This window comes from Mastomys coucha, unplaced genomic scaffold, assembly GCF_008632895.1.
Source record: "Mastomys coucha isolate ucsf_1 unplaced genomic scaffold, UCSF_Mcou_1 pScaffold23, whole genome shotgun sequence".
NCBI classification, from domain to species: Eukaryota; Metazoa; Chordata; class Mammalia; order Rodentia; family Muridae; genus Mastomys; species Mastomys coucha.
In genome coordinates this window covers 105520736-105538420 of record NW_022196906.1, presented here as the reverse complement: position 1 = coordinate 105538420, position 17685 = coordinate 105520736, and the positions used below count along the sequence as shown (strand labels likewise).

General features: G+C 43.8%; 1 protein-coding gene across 3 annotated transcripts in view; it reads left to right on the top strand.

Moving 5' to 3' along the window:
* The window catches only part of Stac (SH3 and cysteine rich domain), a 132215-nt gene that overhangs the window by 109656 nt on the left and 4874 nt on the right, over nucleotides 1-17685 (top strand). For all 3 annotated transcript variants that reach the window (XM_031344812.1, XM_031344811.1, XM_031344810.1), the window contains 2 exons: nucleotides 13009-13060; nucleotides 13161-13298. In XM_031344812.1, the coding sequence (XP_031200672.1) occupies nucleotides 13009-13060; nucleotides 13161-13298 (190 nt within the window). The remainder of the gene's footprint in view (nucleotides 1-13008; nucleotides 13061-13160; nucleotides 13299-17685) is intronic.

The window sequence follows — 17685 nt, the reverse complement described above, 5'->3', positions numbered from 1 at the left end:
AGAGAGAGAGAGAGAGAGAGAGAGAGGAGAGAGAAACAAATTAAAGACAATTTTGAAGTATTTACTTTTATATGTAAAAAAAGAAGGAAGGGGAGCAATGAGATGAACCAACAAGTAAAAGCCTGCCTTTTGACCTGAATTCAAGCTGCAGAACGTGTGAAAAAAGGAGAGAACCAACTTCTAAGGGTTGTCCTCTGATCTCCACACACACTGTGGCACACACACACACACACACACACACACACACACACATACATATACTCATACACATATACATACTGCTCTCCCACACACACATTACTACCACCACCAACAATAACAATAATAATCTTAAGGGAGTCATTAAAACAATGACTTACAAATGCCTTTATGCATCCACCAGTCCGCAGGACTAGCATGTGAGCTGCTTGCTGAGTCCTCTTCCAAGTGTCTGCCTGAGCAGATCTTTGGGGAAGCCAAAGCATGTATCTAGTCTGCAGCGGATGCTGATGCTGGTCTGGGACCTTTGCAAAGCACATCTTTAGTTCAACGCCCGTGGAATGTGAGGGTTTCCGTGAAGGTTAAGCAGTTAAGTGTACTTGACATTCATTGTCTCATAGATAATCAAAAGGTTTATTTAATCCTCAAATGAACATTGATGGAAGAGTTGAGCTTCAATTACTAGGGTCAGTCCCTGTCTCACACCTCAGGTCAGCTTTGCTTGAGTGTGCCTTTAGGTGATGCTTAGAGCAGGGTTTGGAGTTTGCACCATGGCATCTCTCTTTTCTCTTCTTTTCTTTTCCCTCCTTCTCTTTTCTTTTCTTTTCTTTATTTCTTTCTATTTTTTTTATTTTTATTTTTTATTTTTGGTTCAGATGATTACAACTAGATACTGTTTTAGGTGTGGGTTGGAATCTAAGGAAGTCCTCTGGGGTGCGTAGTGGCAGAGAGAATTTATTTCAGAAAAAAAAAATCCACCACTTTCAAGGAGGTAGCGGCCCAGAGCTGGGGCTGGACACCATTCCATGGACCCTGAACCTGGCAGAATGGCATCTTGTATGGGTCCTTTGTGAAGTGTATAATCTTGCCTTTTCAGTTTCTCTGTGTAAGATCTCCTTAGTGCATGTCACATGTCAACCTTGGCACAAAGGTATTCCAATCTGGTTTCTTTGTACCAAGTTTTGCTTCAGTCTCCACCCTACATTCCTGCTACAATACTTCTGAGTTTTCTCCTTCACTGGGTAAACTTTGAAGGATGCACTCATTGTTTGGGGTATAAGCATTGTCTGATTAGGTCTAGAATGCAGAGACAGGATATGGCATTTTCTGGTGGACTATGTTTCATAATCTAGATCTCTAAGTCTTTGTTGCTCTGGCCTTGTGATTGCCATGAGACCTTCAGGAAATGGCCCACAGTTGACTAGAGACAAGTGGAGCTGAGAATGGCAATAGTGAACCATACTGAGCTCCTTCAGATGGCCATTTGGATGTGTGGGATTTGCAGTGAGATACTAGAGATGGGCTCAAGTGGTAACATGCTTGTATTGCAAGCACAAGGATCTGAGTTTAATTCTCAAGAACCTGCTTGGAGGAAGAAGAAAGGGGGAGGGAGGGAAGGAAAGGGAGGAAGGGAGGGAGAGAAGGAGAGAGGGAGGGAGGAAGAAGAGAAAGAGGAAGGAGGAAGAGGAGAAGGGGAAGAAGAGAGGAAGAGGAAGAAGGGAAGGAGGAGGAGGAAGAGAAAGAGACATGGTGGCACAAGCTTGTAACCCAGAGCTAGGGAGGCAGAGATGGATCTCTGAGACTCTGTGGTCAGCAGCTTAGTCTACTCATAAAGTTCCAGGCCCGTGAGAGCTCAACCCTCAAAAATCAAGGTGAATGAGTCCTTAGGAACAATGGTTAAAACTGTCCTCTGGCCCCCACACATATCCGTACACACACACACACACACACACACACACACACACACACACACACACACAAAGAGATACACCAGAAGTAAATTGAAGATGAACTATCTTCCTATTTGAGTTAGCCCTACATCTTTATTAGAACAGTATTCTGAGTTCTCTAGATTTGTTTAACAGCAGTTGCAGAGCAATACTGAATGTTACCAGGGACATTGACGGGTGTCTGGCTCTGTGCAGGCTGTCGTAACTCTGTGTGTTTATTTTTTTGTTGGTTGCAGGCCATTAAAAGCCAAGATGTCTGGTCACGACTCCAACATTTACAATCTGCTTGCAGGCAAGCAGAGCTATTCATTCCCAGGAGTGAAATGCCTGTATTTTGTATGCTGGGAGATCTAAGTGATAAATCAGACATTTGTTTATTTATTTATTTATTTTTATTTTTTTATTTATTTTTAACTAAGGCATTGTAGGTTCCCTTTTTAAAAGCCAGCAACTTGATCATCATACTCAAAGCAATACAGGGAGCACTGGGTATTTTTCCTTGAATGAGTTGGGACTTTGTGAATTATCTTTTCCTCCTCAAACCATAAGGGGAAAAAATCATTTTGATTAGATGCTATTCTTATCTGCCTGCATAATTACCCAGGGGAACATGCTGGGCACCTTCCTTGGGAAAGGAAGCAAAGGAGGAGCAGATAAGGAATGTTGGAAGTATGAATTTGGGAACAACAACAAAAAAAAGGCTCAGATATCAAAGCCAGCCACAAAAGCCAGAGCAGATGAGTCATGGCTTCAGTAGGTTCCTTATGGATCTGCCTCATAACAAAGAAAGCTTTTTCTACCAGAGGCCAGTGGTGCAAATGTCTTCATCGTCCTCCATATTAACTCTCCACCCTGCTGGTACCAGCTATCAGTGGATCAGGGCATTTCCCTGCTGCTGCTTCTCCCCTCCCCAAGCCCATTCCCCATGAAGAATGAAGTCAACTCCCCTGGCCTCTGGCCAGCCTGAGGGGCTCTCCTGAACCTCATGTTAAGAATGAACTCAATATTCATTCTCTACTTCCTCATCTAAAACCTAGTAAACTCACCCCCTTGGAGCTGCACCAGATTGGCAGGGGGCTACATGGCCTAAGTGTTTCCAACTTTGTGTCCCCTACTGTCCCCTACAGCTCACTGTGGGTGGAACATGGATGGGTCACAGCCATGGTGTAGTTTTCATAGGTGCATCTAAACCAGTGAGTCAGGTGCAAGGGTTCCCTACCTGCTTCTCATCCAACAAGAAGGCACAAAGACTAACTATGGACTTCAGCTCCCCAATATTAAAAATAGGGACAATCAAATCTGGGCTTCTAGGATGAGGTGGTTACAAAAGAGCACAATATTCAGTACATGGCAGACACGTTACTATTTCAGTTCCAATGTACTTTGATTTTTTCTTGTTCTGTTTTGTGGTTGTGAGACCATGCTTCACTCTGTAGCCTAGACTGGCCATGTGTCACTCTGTAGCCCAGACTAGCCATGTGTCACTCTGTAGCCTAGGCTGGCCTCAAACTTGGGATATTCCTGCCTTAGCCAGTGGGTGCTAGGATTATAGACATATGCCACTGTGTCCAACTCCAATGAGTTTCAAAAGTAGGTTCTTTCTTTTCAGAATAGAGGGACAGAGAAAGAGAAGGAGGAAGAGAGTGAAGAAGACAGACAGAGCAGGACAGCATGATTTAACTGAATGTTTAAGAATGCAAAGCTTGGCACCACTTGGTCTTGGCTCAAGTCCTAGGCAAGTCACTCTTGCAGTGACATGATCTAGAGAGCTACACAAGCTGTCTGAGTATCTAACCATGAATGTGTAGAAGGTACCTCATAGTCCCCAGGTTGGCTTCAAAGCCACAGTGTCCTCCATTGTCTTTGGATCTCAAACCTTATTTGTAGAGACTCAAGACTTGTGCAGCCTCATCCTAGCTGGCTTCTGTTTAATTTACAGTCCTTTCCCTTTCATCAAAAGGACCAGAGCACCATAGAAAGGGGTCCTTTGTTTTCTATAGTCTGGGTCATCCTACCCCCCTACCCCATCACACTCATATGCATGCACACACACACACACATACGCGCACTCGCGCACGTGCGCCTCTACCTCTTGAATTTCTTCATCCTCTCAGCCATATCTCAGTGTTACTTGGTTGTGATGTTTACTTCTCTAGTGACTCTATCTGGATTATTTATTTCAGAAAACATACCTCAACTTGTATTCATACAGTTCTGGGGAACTCTACCTTCAGCACTCACAATGTAACTACCCCCAGCTTCTCTAGTGAGGACAAGAAAGGCTGGAAGTCATTGCTTCTTACTCACACCCAGGCACTGTTTATTTTTAATCAGTAGAAATAACCTATATGGCTTCGCCAGGTTGATCTTTCATGTAAATCATCGAGATATAAATTACTGCAATTGGGAACCCAGACACAAAGGGTGGAGAGCAAGCTGAAGAGTGAAAAGTTCAAATCCATATTCAGTGGCTGTGTCATGTCCATTTCAAAGACTCCGCATCAACTTCTCACATCTAAGCCATTTTCATTTTTATTAGTTCTCTTCAAACAGATTTATATGACAATGGCCATTTTTCTTTGGGTGGGAAGAAGAGATAGCAGGTTTTGGATGAAGAAAGCCTTAGGAATCAAGACAGAAAGAGGGGATTTGCTTTTTCAATATTATTAAATGTTAAGGAAGATATAAATGAATGACTGTGTATGACAGAATGCCTAAACAGAGAAAGGGAGTTTCAGAGAAAAACACATCTCTTCAGTACCAAATAAGGATTTAGAATTGTGAATCACCAGGCTTTTGAAAGCTTCAAGTCTCTGACATTCTGTGGGTGAGTCTGAATGAAAGCAAGCAACCATGTGTCTAGTTAGCTAATGTCTGAATGAAAGCAAGCAAGCATGTATCTAGTTAGCTAGTGTCTGAATGAGAGCAAGTAAGCATGTGTCTGGTTAACTAGTGTCTAAATGGGAGCAATCAAGCATGAGTTTGGGTAATATTTGCAAGGACCCCAGGAGATGGGTAACCTAAATTCATCTCTCTTGAATTTGACATTGACTTTAACCTACATATGGCTTTTTCTAGGATGTTTTCTCAGGGAGTTGTCCCTTGTTTGAGCTTTAGGGGTCATGGTGCTAGGAGGGAAGAGCAGACAGAATTTACAGTCTGGTGTGAGGTACTGGATGGGGAGACCTGATGCTAGAACACACCCCAGAGGGACACTGAAACAGACTTGGGACTTCAGGGAAGGTTCTACAGGAGGCAGCATTGGCACCCAACTTGCCGAAGTCTGCCTGTGAGATTTGAGTGTAAAGGATAAAGAGGTAAAATCTTAAATCTCTAGATTTAGAGAAAATGAGTAAGAAGCACCAAGTTGGGGGCAAATGCCCAACCACAGAGAAGATCTTGAAAATTCAGGGCAGAGGCACACGAAGCCAGTTGTTGGTTCTTGCTTGTGATTCTTTGTCTTCTGGGAGACTGGGTAGGAGAACCAGCGTTAAGAATATGGGGCCAGAGCCTAGAGAGGTTGACCATGCCAGCCTGGCTCCCACCTGTACTTTGCACCCTATATTGATGTTGGTCAGTATCCTTCCTGAAAACCCTGTGGATTTAAAGTGTGCATGTGGAATTCATGTATGTGAACATCATGTGTATGCAGGGGTGTGAGTGTATGTGGTATACATACGCATATATGTGCATGTGCATGTGGAGGTCAGAGAATAGCTTTGGGTGTCATATCTCAGGAATTGCCTGCCTTTATGTTTATTTTTATTTCTTGAAATAAGCTCTCACACTTGCCTGAAACTCAGCAAGCCGGCTGGGCTGGCAAGCGCTAGGCATCTGCATGTCTCTGCTATGCCAGCCCTGGGATTAAGGGCGTGTGCTGCCATGCTCAGTTTAACAGCTGTTTTTTCTCTTGCTTTTGTTTGTTTTTATTTTTGTTTAATGTGATCTCTAGGAACAAATTAAGCTCCTCACCAACCAAGCTCTCTCCCCAGCCTTAATTTTATTTTTCATTGACACATCATTGCATGCATTTATCAGTTACTACACACTAGTTTAATAAATGCTTATAGTGTATGTTGATTGAATCGGGCTAATTGTCACACCTGGCACCTTAAAGATTTATCATTTCTGTGTTGGAAAAGTTGGGAATGAACTTTAGTGACTATACTTAGACATAAAAGTGTCATCATGTTAACTGTCGCTGACCACAGTCACCCTACTGTGCTGCAGTGCTCCCCTTCACACCTGCACACCTGTACCCATTATCTATCCATCCTCTGTTTGTTTTTGGAAAATGAGCTTAGACAATGTAGTTGTGTATCCCAAGTTCATCGTGCACAGTACTCTCCGAGAAGGCTATCGGGACAAGGTTTGTCCCCGGAGCCCAGGAAGCCTGTGGTCTGCAGACTGAGTTCATGAAGCCTTGCTCCTGGTGCAGAAATAGTACAGTTGATGTCTAGCTGTGACTCTCATCTATCCAAATTATTTTCTGACCCATTAATAAATGGGAGAACTGGTAAGATGTCACGCCTGCTTCCGAGGGAACTCAGTCCTTCACGTGTGTGGAGAAAATGAGGACCGCTGATGGGAACTGACAAATCAGTGCCCAGACAGCTGGAATTCAGGAGGTCTTCTTGATGAGATTCTGCTAGGCACAGTACTCTTTCATTTCTATGGACACTGATAATTGCATTATTATAAGTTTTCTGCAGCTTTTATGCAGTGAAAAATAACAAAGCCATTGAAAGGAAAACAATAACCTGACTCTTCTGTCCATTTCTAAGTCTTCCACCATTTTCCCCCATCCCTAATATTCTTTAGTAAAGCTGTGAGGTTGCCCAAGACAACATTATTTTAGAGGAGAAAGCTGGTTGGAACAGTAAAGCCATTGGCTGTAAACCATAGAATTCCTGTGGAGGGTATTATTAAAATTGAGACTCCTGGGTACACCATAGACTTATACCCTAAATCAAATCCTGCCCGGAGCTCTGTGTGGTTAAATATTCACCTGGATTCTGATTGTGTTCTAGATTTGAAAGCAATTATGACTGTCATTAGCCAATGACAGACTCAAAACCAGAATACAGGGTTATGGAGACAGTCCAGGCTGTAACACACTTGCTTCATAAGCATGACGACATGTGGTCAGGGCCTAAAGCCTATGTAAAAACAAAAACAGAGCGTGTAGCATGCAGTTGTAAACCCAGCACTGAGGAGGCAGAGAGAGCTGACTCAATGGCCTCCATATTACTCCAGTGAGAGACTCTGCTTCAAAACCAAAGGTGGACACTTCCTGAGGAACAACAGCATTCCGTGTAATCCTCTGACTATACACACACACAGAGTATGTGTGTGTTTGTGTGTGTGTGTGTGTGTGTGTGTGAGAGAGAGAGAGAGAGAGAGAGAGAGAAAGAGAGAGAGAGAGAGAGAGAGAAAGTTCCAGCTCCCCAATTCCGTTTTGACCTGTGGAGAGAGCTTCATTCACCTGTGACCCACTCTAAAGTTCACCTTGCCCGTTGTGTACAACCCTCTGTAAAATAAGAAAGGAGGAATGCTGGAGACAAATGAGACAGAAGAAAACTCCCCTGGTGTCTCATTTCCATTCTCTAAGTACATTACTGCTTGGCAAATGCATCAACTTAATTAAAACTAAATGTAATTCTAATGCACCAATTTGATTTAAAAATAATCTTCACAGTCGCCAGGACATCAAAATCCAATTAAGGCTATTTGAGGAAAGTCTCTGGTGCATATTATTTTGTGATGCTGCACTATGTCAAGAAGCCCAGACCTTCCTGAATGTCACTAATGTGTTTAGCCGCCTCCCTCGCACTCAAACGCCTCTCTCAATTAGGTTCTAGAGAGCGTGATCCACGACAGTTCAGGAACATCTCCCCAATCCCTTCCAAATGGTTCCTTAACTGAATGTTCCTGCTAGGATATGGACCTGGGAGAAAACGCAAACAGCCTTAAGGCTCTCTGGTTAAAGATGGAAATCAAACTGCAGAGTCAAGGAGTTCCTAATGTGCTGGGACTGGAAACAATTCTGGACCAGATTAATGCAAACTGAGAAATTAGTCTAACAGAAAAAAAAAACCCTCAAGAGTAAAGCTCAGATGAACAGAGTAATTTGGCTAGTTCCCTTTGCTTCTCCCATTGGCTGGCTCTTTCAAGGACATCTGTTTTGGTTGAGTGATGGTGTTGATAGACTCAATGTAGACTTCTCTTTCAGCTAATGAATAGGCTAGGGTATGGGATATTAAAACTGTCCAAAATGTCTACAGAGTGATATGGGCGACTCTCCTGCATTTTAATAAGCTACGAATAGTGTTAAAGGCAGCTTGATATCCTGCAGCTAGCTGTAGAGCCAAACCCTGATGTAAGTAGTCCAGTCTCTCTGTCCCCGCCAACATGTGCGCAGACATGGCTGGCTATGCCCATTTCATGCAGTGGGCATTGTTTCTCCTATAGAACATCTGCTGGTTTCAGCCCTACAAAATACTACTATAATGAGGCACATAGAGTCAACTGCTAAGCCTAGCTTTGATATTACTTTGTGGCCAGAAGAATAAATGGAAAGGAGACTGGGTCTACACAAACAAAGGCAGAAGCCTCCCTGTGTTCTTAATTATCCAAAGACTAGGGTCTGAGGCTACTGGAGCAGACATCTCATGACCAGTTGTCCATGACCAAAACTAATGAGGGCAGTGTAGCAGTATGCAGTGGTAGGCCTCTGTAATCCCAGATCCACTGGAGGCTGAAGCAAGACATTGCAAGTTCAAGGCCAGCCTAGGAAACATAGAGAAACCCACATCTTTATGGGGAGGAGGGGTAGGGGTGGAGACAGAGACAGCATACCACACCCACTAGATCTTGTCTCTAAGTGAAAAATGGCAGGCTTTGGAGCAAAGTATCAATTTCATAGAACCAAAGACTTCCATGTGTTTTAACTCAACCTACAGAACAACTTTCAAAGTAACTATATTTCATAGTCTACTTATTATTGTGTATAACATAGAAACTTAAAGCATATCACTGTGACAGCTCAGGATCAGAGCCGTAAGTGTTGGGATTTTCACCTGGATCTAATTCCACACTTGATCTGCTCCACATAGTACTTGTTCCTCATTCATGGAGGAAGCTCAGAGTCGGTTCCCCATTTATAGACTTCTGCTTTTGAGATTACCAACATCCTGAGAGCAGTAATAATGGCTTCACAGCAATGGTGGCCACCACTTATTGTGAACTTGCCTAAATGTTTTATATAAATATCAATGCCAACTTAATGTTTAAAAGTAAAAACCATAAAAGCCAATGTCCCTTCCCCTATGCCTTCGATGGTCCACCCTTTCATGTAGGATTCTCTTAGCCCCAATCTCTTCTTAGCCCAATTGTAGAAAATAATGTGTTTGTCTGGAAGGAAAATAGAGGTGCCATCAGAGTCTGCTGTGCAAGCCTCAGTGGAGTTAAAGAAACAGAGGCCAAGGGAAATCTTGCCATCTCTGTGCTTCTAGTGCAGAGTCAAGACCTGAACGTCACAGGTACTCAGAAAATATGGGGCTCAGCATCCTAGACTCTTCTTTGGCTGTTCAGGCAGAGATTGAGATGTGATCCTTCTTCTGACTTCCACATACAAGACAGAGATGGCCCAGTCTTCCTGTTCTCCCAACAATGGATGGGCTATCCTCAGAAGAAGGGTCTTCACTAGGGAATGAGAGTGTCATTACTCCTAAGAACCCTTTGTCCACCCAGGGCATGGGAGAAATTGGCTGTGGGGGCCTTAGATCAGCCTTCCCCTAGGAACTCTCACCCATGAAGCAGGAAGCCATCTTCAATAACAGTTTCCAGAAGATTCCGCATAGCCAGGGAGTACCATCCCTAGCTCTGTGCACAACACACTTTTGCCTACAGGGGTCATCCTCAGGTAAACAAGCATTCAGCTTGTGTTCTCTTCAAACTGATGGGCAAGGCTCTCTTGAGTAGCGTTGGTTGGTGTGGTGTTTTGGTTCTTTGGTGGCGTAATGCAGCACACTGAGAACGCCATGTCCAAGGTGAGAAGGTTTGAAAAGACAGTAGACAACTGTGAACCAAGGGCTGCTGAAGAAGGGTCACAGGGTTTGCACTCAGGATAAGACAAAGATTTCCTGGGGCTCTCTGAAATTGGTCAGGTCTCGGAGCTTAGGTACTACCCATCATTTTCTGGTACCTGACCCTGGGGTGAATCATCAGAGTTGTGGGAAGGGAAGTAACTGGAGTGTGGAGTTAATCTGGTGCTTAATACAGAGAACTGAGCAAACTCTAGCTGGAGCCCCAAATCTGGACCAACACATTTTTTTTAAATTAAAAAACAAACAATAACAACAGCAAAAAGCTATCACACAGGCAGCTTAGGCCACCTGCCACTGAGAATCCAGAGTCAGAGATTAAACTTTTAAATCACGCTTTACCCAGAGAGCAGGTACCCTGGAAGGACACTGGCTGGAAATCCTAGGTAGCTGTCTTCCACTCCATCTCAACCAGAGACAAGGGAGTGGACTCAGAGCCTGTCCTCCCTCCAAGGCTTCGTCTTGCCCCTCCAGCCAGGTGTCCAGCCTTGCCTGTGACACAGTGACATGGGTGTTTTCCTCCTTATCATCTTCTCCTCTCTGCACAGAGTGGGACTTAGTGCGTCAAGGAGGTTAAGTCCCATTCCTTCCAGGTGGCCTTTTAGCGTCTCAGTTAAGGCTGAACTCAGAAAGGCAAAGCACTGGTGTGGGGTAGGCGGCTTCAACGGTGAATGCGCAGATTCCCTTAATAGGAAGTGTAGGGGGGTGCTCTGAGAGTTTGGATTCTAAAAGTGCGCCTACCTGTCTCCTGTCACTACTGGGCCCCTAACATTGCATGTCCATCCAGGTTGAGCTCCTGGCTCCCAATGTGGGAAAAAGTTGGAGTTCAGGTCCCAAAGAAAAGACTGTTCTTATTGTGTGATGGTGTCAGGCAGGAGGACAGAGTGATCCCACCAGCTTTGGAGTCACATGGAGAAAGTTGCGGTCTTGGCTTTGAGTGCCAGAGACACTTATCATTAGCTGTTTCTGCCAGTAGGGTGGGCAGTTTGAGTAACCTCTGTAGGAATCCATTCCTCTACACCCTGCTTATTTCTGTCATCATTTACAATGTGTGGTCGTTTATATTGTTATTAAATGGCTTTCTCTTTGTTTTCTTATTTATAACTCATCTTTTGCATCAGAATAGGAGTTCTAGGCAAAGATTTTATTTTGCAGTGTGCACCTGGTGCTTAGTAAAATAGCTCTTTCAGAATCTACCTTCTGTGGATATTTGTTGAATGTGGAATTGAATTTTAAAAAAAATAAGCAAAGAATATATGGATCCATGTAACTCTTGTCACCAAGCACTTTTTCTGGTCCTGGTCAAGATCTTTTGCTGGAAAAGCCAGACTCCTCACCACACTGTCAGGGGTATACCTGGTATTTTACATTAAACTATTGCTAATATTTCAGTGTGTGCCCTATTGTTTAGTTAGCACAGGGTAGGTACTCTGGGACTGCCCGCTCCTGAGCATTTTAAAGAGTGGGTCTCTAGCTAGTCTCTGATTCCACAGTTTGAGGTGAGCATCCTCCTCCATTTTCCTTAGGAGAGGCACCTCCATTCCCCTGCTTACATCTCCTATCAAACCATCAGCAAAACCTTTGCATTTTGATGCTGGCGTGTGGTTTCTTAGGTTACAGGGTTAAATAAAATCTGCTGGAGCTTAGCGGATTTTTCTACAATGACTTTCCTCCGTGATGCCTAATTAAATCCCTCACCTGGGAAAAAGCGATTTTCTTCAGCCACCTCTCTTTCAGTGGCATCAGCAGGCAGTTGTGACTGTGGAAATGGCCAAATGTCAGCTGCATTTACTGCTGTAGCAGTGTGGGTAGAGACTGTGACTTTTGCCCTACATTCTTAATCTTTCAACAATCCATCCCTTTCACGTGAGAGTCTAAATCCTGAAGTATTCACACGAAATTATAGAAAATTAATACGTTTTGTGAAAGGAAAACACAGCTGTCCCAACAGAGGCAGGGGCTGTAGGTCAATGGGCTTCAGAAGAAGAAAAGGGCTGGGGAGACAGCTCAGTGTCTAAGGAGCAACAATTCGTACTCATAAAAAAAAAAAATAAACCCCTAGGTATAGGAATCAGTTCAAACACTGGGCAAAGTCCCTGACTCTGGGTCTGCAGTTACACTGACTGCTCTAAGTCCTTCCCTCCTTGTGAGTTCTCTCCTTAGCTTGAGATATTGCAGTGCCTCTCACAGATGTGGGGCCTTCTGTCCCTTGAGTCTGGAGTAGCCTTAGGAACTGCACTGGGCTATAAAGAGGCAAGCATGAAAAGGTAACCTTCTCTCATCCTCATCTATTTATTGAGTTTGAGACCCGCCTGGTCAGCAGTCATGAAACCTTGTCTCGCCAATACCCTGGCTTTCTTCTCTTTTCTTCTTTTTGTGAATTTCACCTGCACTGGCATTTTGTCAGCATGTAAGTCTGTGGGAGGGTGGCAGATCCCCTGGACCTGAAGCTACAGACAGTTGTGAGCTGCCATGTGGGTGCTGGGAGTTGAACCTGTGTCCTCTGGTAGAGCAGCCAAGTGCTCTTAACCACTGAGCCATCTCCCCAGTCTTGCCTGTGTGCTTTTTAATCCAATCAAGGTGATGAGGACTTAACCATCACAAGTAAAGATAACAGTAAAGAGTATGACTGGCTTTAGATATAAGTACTAAACAACAACATAAAGACAAAAGATAGCCTGTATCTACATATCAAATGCATGAGGAAATTGGTAGGAAATAAAGAAGGTGGGAGGAAGATATGCTTTAGGGCAAAATATATGCTGACACTTACTGAATTTTAAGTGTGGACATTTCTGCAGTGTGGATATTTGTTTCCACTTCTCTGGAAGGGAAGAGCCGGTAGAATCATACTTCCTTTACTTCTATTTATTTTAGGATTATTTGTGTGAATGAAAAACTACCTCATGCTAAAGAGTATTTTCTCTTCCCCATTTGACTTCCTCCCCACCAACTCGTCCATCCTTTATTTTTAGACCAGGAGACATGATCACTCTCCTAGAAGACTCCAATGAAGACTGGTGGAAAGTAAGTGTTTCAGTCTTTAAAAAGAAATAAGAATCCTTTGGTGATGACAGTTACAAATAGATGCTGCATTTGCCACTGAATGTCTTCTCTTCCATTTCAGGGAAAGATTCAGGACAGGGTTGGTTTCTTTCCAGCCAACTTTGTTCAGAGAGTGGAAGAACATGAGAAGATTTATAGGTGTGTTCGAACCTTCATTGGCTGCAAGGACCAGGGGCAGATAACACTGAAAGAGAACCAGGTAAGTAAAGTTCACAAGCCCTTACACACACACACACACACACACACACACACACACCACAAGAGACCAAGTGTGCCGCTTGAGGACAGATAATCAGATGCCCATGGTACAAGGGTAGCTGGAATCCAATATGCAGAGCCCAAGTGCCAGGAAACCCTGCTTTAACTCGTTTTTATTGTTATAATAGAACACCATAACTAAAAGTAAGTTGCTGGGGAGAGTATTTATTTTTACCTTAGAGTTTCAGATCATGAAAGGCCAGAGTGGCTGGGAAGGCTCAGGCATGGCAACAGGCAATGAAAACCTGGCAACAGGAAGAGGAAGCTGTCCGATCACATTTCATTCCAACATAGGAAGTAGAGCAAGAGAGAACAGGAAGTGGGAATGAGCTATAAAACCTCAAAGCCCACGCGTAGTGACTCACTCTCTCCAGCAGGGCTCCACGTCCTACAGGTTCCATATCCTCCCCAAACAGTACCACCAACTGTGGACCAGGTGTTCAAATACATGAGCCCATAAGGGACCTTCCTCATTCAAACCACTACACTCACTCAATGGTATCTGTCAGAGAAGCGTATATAACGCTGCAGTGTCCTGAGAGAGCACTGCCTCTGAGGACCACTAGTCACTGAATTTAGCAGCTACTCCAGTTTTCACTCTGGGCTGGTCCCTACCAATATGTCATCACCTAAAGGAAAATGCAGCGTTGTGTGGTGCTGTGCTCCAGGGTTTGGTGTGTTAGCTCCAATCACATGGAGCCCACTCGGATCTCCTTCTCAAAACCGGAGCCTCTATGGGTCCCCTAAAGGACATACATCTTCACATAATAACATAAGACAGGGACAAAACACAGAGTAAAATTCACCTCAGGCAGAGACTCTGGACATTTCCCTGTACCTAATCGACACATTCCTGATACCTTTTGCTCTGCCGATTTTCCTGAGCCCTCTGCATCTATCATGTCCTTAAGCCACTTCCTTCTGGACTCCTTATCTAGCCCCTGGAATATAGATAGAAACAGGTCAGTCACAGCTCCGCCCTGCCCCGCCCTCTCTGTGTGGCTCCCTCCAGCACAGAGAGTCTTTCCGTCCTATTTATTTCTTCTCACTGCTCATGCGCCATCTTCGATGCGGGGCAAAACATGCTTGCCCCTCCAAGACTGTTTGTTCTGGATGTGTTAGAAGAGGATGCAGGGATCTGGAAGTTAGAAATTTCCTTTCACAATGAAGGCTCACAGATGATTGACAATGTTCAGTTTGGGAAGTCAGAAGTTTTCCCCTTTCTACATTCTTGGTAACACTATAGTAATTCTAGCATTTCTCAGGGCAATGGGTATATCTAGTTGAATATGTGATATGAGAAGGCTTCGTCTACAAGAATTTAAATAATGAAATATGAATTCATAATTTAATACTTGTCTGTCCAACACAGTTGCTCCAAATGTACCCTAGATGGCATTATTTATTATTTCATTTTATTTTATGTGTATGGAGATTGTACCGGTGTAGCTGTCTATGCACTACATGCATGCCTTGTGCTGTAGAGATCAGGTGAGGCACTGAATTCTCTGTGATCTAGAGTTAGAGACAGTTGTGAATCAACATGTGGGTGCTGAGAATTGAACTTAAGTCCTCTGGAAGAACAGCCAGTGCTGTTATCCACTGAGCCATCTCTCCAGCCATCCTCCCCCATTTTGGAGAATTACTTTCAAAGATAGTTCCAAAGTCACACACGCACACACGCACGCACGCACACACACATACACACACACACACGCATACACACATGCACACATACACACATATACATGCATGCATGCACACATATGCACATACACACACGAACATACTCACATACACACACATGCACATACATATATGCACACACACGTGATCAGTCATTACTTTATAATTATAACTGGTTTATTGTTCTAAAATAATGGGTTACTCAATTTGATCAACTATTTCCTTTTCTATATGTGGCTCCAGATGACTTTTTCAACTTGACAAACGTTTCCTCACTCTGGACATCTAGTTCACCCCTTGTAATTCCAGAACTCAGGAAACACAGGCAAGAAAATTTCAAGTTCAAAGTCTGTATGTAGTGAGTTCAAAGCCAGGTTGAACTGCATAGGAAGCAAGAACCTGTTTCAAAATAGCAAAGGCTTAGGATAGAACTTCAGTGATAGAACACAAGCCCAGAGCTTACTTTCCAGCATTTAAAAGAAAGAAGTCCCACAGCAAAAATAATGATTCATTTTTCCCTGTAGCTAGTCAATAGAATGTCAAAAAGAAAAAGAAAAAAGAAAACAAAGGAAAAGAAACATCTAAAGAAAACTTACAATGTGAAGAAATGGCTTTTACAAAAAAAAAAAATTAATGTCTATTTCTTTTAAAAGTCAAGCAAGTAAAAATTATTAAAGATAACATACAAGTAAATCTGAACATTGTTTTCCCAAAGATCTTAACAACAGCAGCAGATGAAGTTGGGGACACTGGTTTTCTATAAATGCTAGTATGCATCAGTTCCCGAATTTTCATAGTTCCTTCAGACTTGTGTATAAACAGCCACAAAAATTACTGAGCCCCATGCGTGCTATAATTCCATTTTCTGCAATAGACTCATGAAAATAATCTATGCACAGGGCAAAAGCTGGGCGAGCAGTGGCTGTTCCCACAGTAATCTCATAATGGTGAGAATTAGGGACAATCCACAATGACAGTGGGTTGGTCAACAATAAGGCTCTCCTGGGGGAAGGAGTTTGAAGAGTGAGGTGATAATGATGTAGACAGGACACAGAAATCATGCCCAGGCCTCAGCCACTGCTGTGCCCGGGTGAGGGTGTTGCCCCGAGGAAAGTCTCTAAACAATGAAAGAGCAGACATTTTCAGCCCAGTGACTGCAGCGATGGAGATCAGGTATGGGCCGGGTACTGACAAGATCACACTATCGCAGGCTACCCCACCTTACCCTCAGCACTGCCACCACCACCACCGTGTGCTACCCTGAAGCTCAGGGGGCAGTAGCACCAGGTGGTCCATGGCAAAACAAAAGGCCAGGAAGAAGCGCAGCAAATCTGGCTTAGGAGACAAGATTGTCTCATTGCCTACTAAGCGAAGAGGGCTGGAGGAAGGATGAATGGTGGCGAGTCCCTGGATCATGAATTGAGTCAAACTTTCCACCCCTGAAGAAGCAAGACAGACAGAGGGAAGTTGTGTGAGGTCTTCCTCAGTGGGAGTAAAATTGTAATAGAAATACCTGGGAAAGGATGGCTCAGTGGGTAAAGAACTTACTGTATAAACCTGAGGACAGGAGTTCACTCCTCCGCACCCACCCAGAAGCCAAGTTGGAGACAGGGCCCCCAGGGGAAAGCTGCCATATCACCATGTTGCAGATTCAGAAAGAAGCCCCATCTCGGTGAGTCAAGCGGAGAAGATGCCTGACATGGGGTATTTATAACATTTAGATATCTACGCTTCCTTTACCCATGCCCCATGGATGGTGTGGATTAATCGTACAGTATTTCTATTTTACAAAATGGAGTACCACAGAGGTTCTATGTGTCTTGCTCAAGGGGCCCATGTAAGCACCGGGCAAGAGTACAAGCATGGGCCTCCACACCCAAGGCAGCACCTCTTCCTGAACTCGTTCTGTTGAATGCTTTGCTCTCTTCCAAGCTTTAGATGGTATGTTACCATGTTGTAGCCACATCTCTAACATGCACACCCCACACAGCCAACACATACTTCCCCGACCTTGGTCTGGTGTGGTGAGGACATGGACTTGGATGAGGGAAGAGAGGAAATGCCGATGTCAGGTTTGGTTTTCAAGCTACAAGAAGACCTCTGAGCTGCGCTGAGGTGGCGCTCTGTTACCTCAGCACTTGGGAAGTAAGGCAGGGGGATCAGGAGTTCTAAGCCAGCCTGGGCTACATGAGATCAAACAACAGCCTTAATTTAAGAACGTTATTGCTGGAGAGATGGTTCAGCAGTTAAGAGCACCAACTGCTCTTCTAGAGGTCCTAAGTTCAAATCCCAGCAACCACATACATGGTAGCTTACATCCATCTGTAATGGGATCTGATGCCCTCTTCTGGTGTGTCTGAAGTCAGCTACAGTGTACTTATAAAATAAATAAATCTAAAAAAAAAAAAAATAAGAATGTTATTGTAGAAGATTGGCGTCTTTAATTCAATTCATTCAGAAATTCAATTCAATTTCACTCAGAAAGCAAAGACAAGCTCTGTGGGATCAAGACCAGCCTGATCTACATAGTGAGTTTGGGTTTTTTGTTTTGTTTTGTTTTGTTTTTTTAATTCGAGACAGGGTTTCTCTGTATTACCCTGGCTGTCCTGGAACTCACTCTGTACATCAGGCTGGCCTTGAAC